The sequence below is a fragment of the Pezoporus flaviventris genome, unplaced genomic scaffold (genome assembly GCF_033815535.1).
Source record: "Pezoporus flaviventris isolate CSIRO_AGI_PZ_B2104156 unplaced genomic scaffold, CSIRO_AGI_Pfla_v1 ptg000252l, whole genome shotgun sequence".
NCBI lineage: Eukaryota > Metazoa > Chordata > Aves > Psittaciformes > Psittacidae > Pezoporus > Pezoporus flaviventris.
Window position 1 is genome coordinate 383,564 of NW_026892799.1, and position 7,702 is coordinate 391,265.

Here is a 7,702-nt window from a genome sequence, read left to right on the forward strand (position 1 = left end):
CCCCCCCCACCTGGTTGAGGTGGGTGCTGGGGAGCAAATAAAGGGGACGGGGAAAAGGAGCCCCCCCCGCGCCCCGAGATAGCAAAAGAGGGGGCACCCGGATTTGAACCGGGGACCTCTTGATCTGCAGTCAAATGCTCTACCACTGAGCTATACCCCCGCCGCAATCACTGCGCGCTCACTCGCGCTGCAGCACCGCTGCATCCATTGCGTACCCCCGCCCCATGGACACCCCCTTGTGCACCCCACTGAGCACCCATGACCCACAGGCTCCCCCGTGCCCCCCCCCCCCGTCTCACCTGCACACACACACACACACACCCTCCCATTTGCACAGCAGGGGTTGGAGGATGCAGCCCCCAGACTCATCGGTTCGGTTCGGGGGACACGGGACATGGCATCATCACCCCCCAACCCCATCAGCACAGAGCAGGATGGAGCCAGCTCAGGGCCTGCCTGTGTGTGCACTGCAGGGACTTGGGGGGGGCTGCGGGACCCCCGGGGGTTGGGGGGGGGGGGGGCAGAGGCACCATGTGGGGCTTCCGTGGGGCTGGGGGGGGGGGGAATTCGAGCCGGAGACAGCAGCGTTGTGGGGAGCAGCCAGCGGGGGGCGGATGAGGGGAGCGATTGCCCCATGGAGCCGGGTCAATATTTGCTGCCGGAGCCGCTGAACAAACAGAGAGCGAGCGGCGGCAGCGCCCGGGGCACGATCCGGGGGACAAAGGAGGTTTGGGGCCCCCCCAGTGCGAGAGGCCGCGGTGGTTCCCCAGCCCCCGGCCCGGGGTGTCCCCTCGGCCCCGTCCGTGCCCCATCGGCCTCCCCCCGTCCTCTTTACATGGGGAAACTGAGGCACGAATCAAAGCCCAAGGGGGGGGGGGGTCATCTCCATCCCCACATCCCTGCAGTGCCCCTGCCCTGGGGACAAACCAGGGCAGCGATGGCATCGCTGCAGGAGCCAGCCCTGGGCTGCTCTTCCCCGCTTCAAAGTGTATTGGAGAGGTCGGCGGGTGCCCCCCCCCGCCTGTTTGGGACCACACTGTTGGGGTGCTCGGGGGGGGGGGCCATTAACGGGTTTGCCCAGCGCCAGCGCAGCTCAGCCGGGTGATAAGGGCCCGGCCACGCAAACACCTCGTTAGTGAACCCATTAGGGAAGGTGCAAAGCCCGTCACCCGCCGGCAGTTGTGTGTGCACAGGGAGGGGGCACACGGGACATGCATGGCTGGGGGGGGGGCACAAAGCAAACACCGCTCAGATGCCAACTGCTTGCCTTGCGTTTGCCCCCTGATTTCCCCTCCCTCCTTCCCACTGCCCCCTATGAAATGGGGGGGGGACAAACCCCGAAGCTGCTGTTGCGTGGAGCTGCTCGATTCCAGCATCCTAAACCATGGAGGGGGGGACGCACACAGGGGCACCCCAAGCTGCACCCACCCGGCGCCGGAGCCAGACTGCACCGAGGGGGCTGTTTGCTTTGGGGCTGTTGCCCGCAGCGAGGGGAAGGCTGCAATTACGTTAATCCCTTAACCCCTGATTGCCTCCTCCTTCCCCATTAGGTGGGCAAACAGTTTTAGCAGCAGGGTTCATGATAGGCTCTGGGCTACAAATACCCCGTGTGCCCCCGGCCCGGGCACCCAGCGCCACCGCCAGCACCATGCCGATGTCCCCGGCCATCCTCATCCTCATCGCCTCGCTCCTGCCCGCGGCCTCCGGGTACCTCTGGGCCTGGATGTACTCGCTGCCCCATCAGCCCCCCGAGGAAGCCGCGCTGGGGAGGAGCGCCAGCCCCGGGGACAAGGCCGAGGAGGTGAGGGATGGGTGCGCGGTGCGATGGGTGCCGCACGGGGAGGGGGTCCTGGGGGGGGGGGGGGGGGGGGGCAGGAGGGAGCGGGGTATGGCTGCGGCAGGGGGGGAGCTGGGTTTAGAGCCAGGGTGGGAGCAGAGGTGGGTCCAGGAGCACGAGGTGGTTTTGCCCCTGGGGTGGGAGCAGAGATGGGTGCAGAAGAGCCGGGTTTGTACCAGGGTGGGAGCTGGGTCTGCAGCAGGGCTGGGAGCAGAGGTGGGTGCAGGATCGGGATTTAAAGGCAGGGTGGGAGCTGGGTTTGCCCCTGGGATGGGAGCTGGGGCTGAGAGAGCACGGGTGGGTCCAGGAGCAGGAGGTGGCTTTGCCCCTGGGTTGGGAGCAGAGATGGGTACAGGAGAGCTGGGTGTGTATCAGGGTGGGATGAAGGTGGGAGCTGGGTCTGCACCAGGGGTGGGAGCAGAGATGGGTGCAGGATATGGATTTAAAGGCAGGGTGGGAGCAGAGATGGGTGCAGGATCGGGGTTTAAAGGCAGGGTGGGAGCAGAGATGGGTGCAGGATCGGGGTTTGCCCTGGGATGGGAGCAGAGATGGGTGCGGGAGCTGGGTTTGCCCTGGGATGGGAGCAGAGATGGGTGCAGGAGCTGGGTTTGCCCTGGGATGGGAGCAGAGATGGGTGCGGGAGCTGTGTTTAAAGGCAGGATGGGAGCAGAGATGGGTGCAGGATCGGGGTTTGCCCTGGGATGGGAGCAGAGATGGGTGCGGGAGCTGTGTTTGCCCTGGGATGGGAGCAGAGATGGGTGCGGGAGCTGTGTTTGCCCTGGGATGGGAGCAGAGATGGGTGCAGGAGCTGTGTTTAAAGGCAGGGTGGGAGCAGAGATGGGTGCAGGAGCTGGGTTTGCCCTGGGATGGGAGCAGAGATGGGTGCGGGAGCTGGGTCTGCCCTGGGATGGGAGCAGAGATGGGTGCAGGAGCTGGGTTTGCCCTGGGATGGGAGCAGAGATGGGTGCAGGAGCTGGGTTTGCCCTGGGATGGGAGCAGAGATGGGTGCGGGATCGGGGTTTGCCCTGGGATGGGAGCAGAGATGGGTGCGGGATCGGGGTTTGCCCTGGGATGGGAGCAGAGATGGGTGCGGGATCGGGGTTTGCCCTGGGATGGGAGCAGAGATGGGTGCAGGAGCTGTGTTTAAAGGCAGGACGGGAGCAGAGATGGGTGCAGGATCGGGGTTTGCCCTGGGATGGGAGCAGAGATAGGTGCGGGATCGGGGTTTGCCCTGGGATGGGAGCAGAGATGGGTGCGGGATCGGGGTTTGCCCTGGGATGGGAGCAGAGATGGGTGCGGGATCGGGGTTTGCTCTGGGATGGGAGCAGAGATGGGTGCAGGATCGGGGTTTAAAGGCAGGATGGGAGCAGAGATGGGTGCAGGATCGGGGTTTGCCCTGGGATGGGAGCAGAGATGGGTGCAGGATCGGGGTTTGCCCTGGGATGGGAGCAGAGATGGGTGCAGGAGCTGTGTTTGCCCTGGGATGGGAGCAGAGATGGGTGCAGGAGCTGTGTTTAAAGGCAGGATGGGAGCAGAGATGGGTGCAGGATCGGGGTCTGCCCTGGGACGGGAGCTGGGGCTGGGTCCAGGGGCCGGAGCCGGTCCTGCTCCAAGGGGGGGCCCCGTTTCCAGCCGGGGCGGGACCGGCGGGGCCGGCAGGGGGCGCGGGCGCGGCGGGCGGCGCCGGGCGCTCCAGTGGCGCAATCGGTCAGCGCGCGGTACTTATAGGGCAGTACGCGGAGCAATGCCGAGGTTGTGAGTTCGAGCCTCACCTGGAGCACGACTTTTACGTGCCCCGACACCCACCCCCCCCCAACCCCCGTCTCTCCCCATTGTCCCCATTGTCCCCACCACCCCGCTTTGATTCGAGATGCGCGAGCAGCTTTTGTCCCGGAGGCAGGGATGAGGATGCCCTGTGTGTGTGTCCCCCCCATAGGCATCAACCTGCGGCCCGGCCACCCCCTGCACCCACGGGCACTTCTGCGACGAGCACTTCGGGCTGTGCCTGCCCGAGCGGCCCGAGGGGCAGTACTGCCGCCGAGACTCGCACTGCGCCCGCGGCCTCCTCTGCATGTTCGGGAAGTGCCAACAGCCCGTGCCCGACGGGCAGGAGGGTGAGCGGGGACCGGGATTTAACGGGGACGGGACGGGGGGGACACGGGACATCGCAGCATCACCCCTGCGAGCTGATGGAGGGGGGGCACCCACTGGTCCAGCTCCATCCCTGTCCGCAGTGCAGGGACCAGGCTTGGACTGGGGGGGACATCGCAGCATCACCCTTGATAGAGGGGGGCACCCACTGGTCCAGCTCCATCCGTGTCCCCAGTGTGGGGATTTGGCTTGGACGAGGCGGGGGGGACATCATAGCATCACCCCTGCGAGCTGATGGGGGGGGGGGGGGGGCACCCACTGGTCCAGCTCCATCCCTGTCCGCAGTGCAGGGACCGGGCTTGGACTGGGGGGGACATCGCAGCATCCCCCTTGATGGAGGGGGGCACCCACTGGTCCAGCTCCATCCGTGTCCCCAGAGCAAGGACCGGGCTTGGACTGGGGGGACATTGCAGCATCCCCCTTGATGGAGGGGGGCACTCACTGGTCCAGCTCCATCCGTGTCCCCAGAGCAAGGACCGGGCTTGGACTGGGGGGACATCGCAGCATCCCCCTTGATGGAGGGGGGCACTCACTGGTCCAGCTCCATCCGTGTCCCCAGCGCGAGGACCGGGCCGGGTTCCCCCTCCCTTGACGCTGTTCCCCATCCCCGCAGGAGCTCGGTGCGTGCGGGACGAGGAGTGCGGAGCCGACGGGTGCTGTGCGCGGGTGCACGGCGAAAGCGTTTGTCAGCGGCGGCTGGAGCGGGGCCGGAGCTGCCACGTCCCCCCCGGGGGTCTCGCCTTCAGCATCAACCAACTCTGCCCCTGCCAGCGAGGGCTCGTGTGCAGGGCGAGCGCGCCCGTCCGAGAGTGAGTGCGGGGCTCCCGGGGACGCGGGGACCGGGGCCGGGAGCGCGGTGTTAACCGCTTTGTGCTCCATCTCCCTCCGCAGGAAGGCGTTCGAGTACCGGCCGGAGAAGAGCGAGTGGCGGTGCCGGCAGCCCTGAGCCGGCGGCTCCCTATTTATTGCCTGTAAATAGCCCGCCCGGAGCCGGCCGAGCCATCGCCCATCACCGCGGCTTCGGGTTCCCTCCCCTATCCCCAGCGTGGAGCCGGGCGGGTCCCAGCTCCATCCGCAGCCGTTCCCCTTTGGCTGGGCACTGCAGAGCTGAGTTGTGCCCGGTCTCAGCCCTATGGGTTTGTGTCGTGTGTGTCCCCCCCCCGCACACCAGGCACAGCCATGGGGCAGGTCTCAGCCCTATGGGTTTGTGTCCCCGTCCCCCCCCCGCACACCAGGCACAGCCATGGGGCAGGTCTCAGCCCTATGGGTTTGTGTCCCCGTCCCCCCCCGCACACCAGGCACAGCCATGGGGCAGGTCTCAGCCCTATGGGTTTGTGTCCCCGTCCCCCCCCGCACACCAGGCACAGCCATGGGGCAGGTCTCAGCCCTATGGGTTTGTGTCGTGTGTGTCCCCCCCCCGCACACCAGGCACAGCCATGGGGCAGGTCTCAGCCCTATGGGTTTGTGTCGTGTGTGTCCCCCCCCCGCACACCAGGCACAGCCATGGGGCAGGTCTCAGCCCTATGGGTTTGTGTCCCCGTCCCCCCCCGCACACCAGGCACAGCCATGGGGCAGGTCTCAGCCCTATGGGTTTGTGTCCCCGTCCCCCCCGCACACCAGGCACAGCCATGGGGCAGGTCTCAGCCCTATGGGTTTGTGTCCCCGTCCCCCCCCCGCACACCAGGCACAGCCATGGGGCAGGTCTCAGCCCTATGGGTTTGTGTCCCCGTCCCCCCCCGCACACCAGGCACAGCCATGGGGCAGGTCTCAGCCCTATGGGTTTGTGTCGTGTGTCCCCCCCTGCACACCAGGCACAGCCATGGGGCAGGTCTCAGCCCTATGGGTTTGTGTCGTGTGTGTCCCCCCCCCCGCACACCAGGCACAGCCATGGGGCAGGTCTCAGCCCTATGGGTTTGTGTCGTGTGTCCCCCCCCGCACACCAGGCACAGCCATGGGGCAGGTCTCAGCCCTATGGGTTTGTGTCCCCGTCCCCCCCCGCACACCAGGCACAGCCATGGGGCAGGTCTCAGCCCTATGGGTTTGTGTCCCCGTCCCCCCCCGCACACCAGGCACAGCCATGGGGCAGGTCTCAGCCCTATGGGTTTGTGTCCCCGTCCCCCCCCGCACACCAGGCACAGCCATGGGGCAGGTCTCACCGAACTGTTTATTACAAAGAACCAAGCGAGCGGGGCGAGTTCCCCCCCCAAAAACCACCCCCCCCCAACAGAATAAATAAATAAAATACACTTTTTTGGGGTCTTTTAAATAACGGTTGTGGAGTGACATAAATAGGGGGGATCCAGTGCCCATGGGGGGGGGACCCCGCTGCCTGGCGAGCACCAGGGCAGGAAGGTCTCAAAGCACTTGGCAGCAGTGACACTGTGTGACCCCCCCCCCCCCAAAGGGGAAACTGAGGCACACATGGGCAGAGTGGGGTGTCATGTCCCCCCCCCCCTCCTCGATCCCTCCAAAGCTGGGGGGGGGTCTGGGTAAGGCAGCGACCCCCATAAATGGGGCAAGCCCGGCCCCACGGTGAGGGCTGGATGTGGGGTGGGGACACCCCCACCTTGGTGCGGGTTGGGGGGGACACGCACACACACACACACAAAGGGCACCCCAGGGCGGGCGCAGGAGAAGGCAGTGCCCTTGGGGGGGGGACACACAGAGACAGGCTCACAGACAGACGGACACAGCGGGGGGAAACGGGGGGGCTGCCCTGTGCACCCCAACCCCAGGGTAAGGGCCCCCCCCATAGGGCAGGCCAGGGCTGGGCAGCTGTTAGCACGTGTTAGACCCCCCCAAACTGGCTCAGATTTACATCCCCCCCCCCCCCCAAACTCAAGCAGAGCCCCTCCAAGGCAAACACATGCAAACTGCTCCCCCCCCCCCCGCTCAGGGCACACAGCACCCCAACACCCTGCACACACTGCACACGCATGCGTTGGCACCCCCCAACCCGACGTTGGGGGGCGCTGTGGGTCACAGCCCTGCAGTGGGGCAGTGCTGTAGGCGCTGCTTGGGGGGGGGGGGTTGAGATGAGCGCAGGGCCCCCCCCTGCAGCCGGGTGGCAAAGAGCACCATGGAGGGGGGGACACATACACAGAGCCCCCACCATGGGGCAGGGGACGGGCTGGGGGGCCCATTTGGTCACTTGCCCCCTCCCCAGCAGGGAGGGCTTGAGGCACCGCGAGATGTTGGGGGGCTGCGGTGTAATGGGGGACACCCCCCAAGGGAGAAATGGGGGTCCCAGGGCAAAGCAGGGGCTCCCCATGGGGGCACAAAGGCAGGCGATGGGGGCCTGCATCCCCCCCTTCCTCTTCACCCTAACGGGGGGTGTAAACATCCTGGCCCCATCGCTCCCCATCGCTCCGCTCCCCTGCGCCCTGCCCCATAGCCCGGCTGTGGGGCTCACCCTCACCCCATAGCCCCGCGGGGGGGGGTGTGGGGCTGGCAGCCGGGGGGTGCCCCACGGGCTCCGCGTCTCCCGGCTCCATCTCGATGTCCGTGGGGCAGGAATCACCGGGCTCGGTGCCGGCTGCGTCCGCGGGCTCCACGTCCACGGTGTCCTGGCGGGACAGGGGCTGCCGGGGGGGCGGCCGCGCTGCCCCGGCACCGGGTACGGACCCTGGTTAAGGAGAAGCAACCACACCGTGCAATGGGGGGGGGGGGGGGGGGGTTAGTTGGGGGGCGGGTGGGGGGGCACATGCATCAAAA

General features: G+C 66.9%; 1 protein-coding gene and 2 non-coding genes across 3 annotated transcripts; 2 read left to right on the plus strand and 1 right to left on the minus strand.

Annotated features, from left to right (window-relative positions):
- Window positions 1-88: 88 nt before the first annotated feature.
- Window positions 89-160, minus strand: TRNAC-GCA (transfer RNA cysteine (anticodon GCA)). The gene has a single exon. It is a non-coding gene; the product is annotated as a tRNA-Cys (tRNA).
- A 3,366-nt stretch (window positions 161-3,526) lies between these two features.
- On the plus strand, window positions 3,527-3,617 carry TRNAI-UAU (transfer RNA isoleucine (anticodon UAU)). Its single transcript is given in 2 exon segments — window positions 3,527-3,564; window positions 3,582-3,617. It is a non-coding gene; the product is annotated as a tRNA-Ile (tRNA).
- A 112-nt stretch (window positions 3,618-3,729) lies between these two features.
- Window positions 3,730-5,001, plus strand: LOC133263085 (dickkopf-related protein 1-like). The gene is made up of 3 exons (XM_061442720.1): window positions 3,730-3,951; window positions 4,602-4,797; window positions 4,880-5,001. Exons 1-3 carry the CDS (start codon window positions 3,909-3,911, stop codon window positions 4,932-4,934), a joined length of 294 nt encoding a protein of 97 aa, XP_061298704.1. The 5' UTR covers window positions 3,730-3,908; the 3' UTR covers window positions 4,935-5,001.
- The last annotated feature ends 2,701 nt before the right edge of the window (window positions 5,002-7,702 follow it).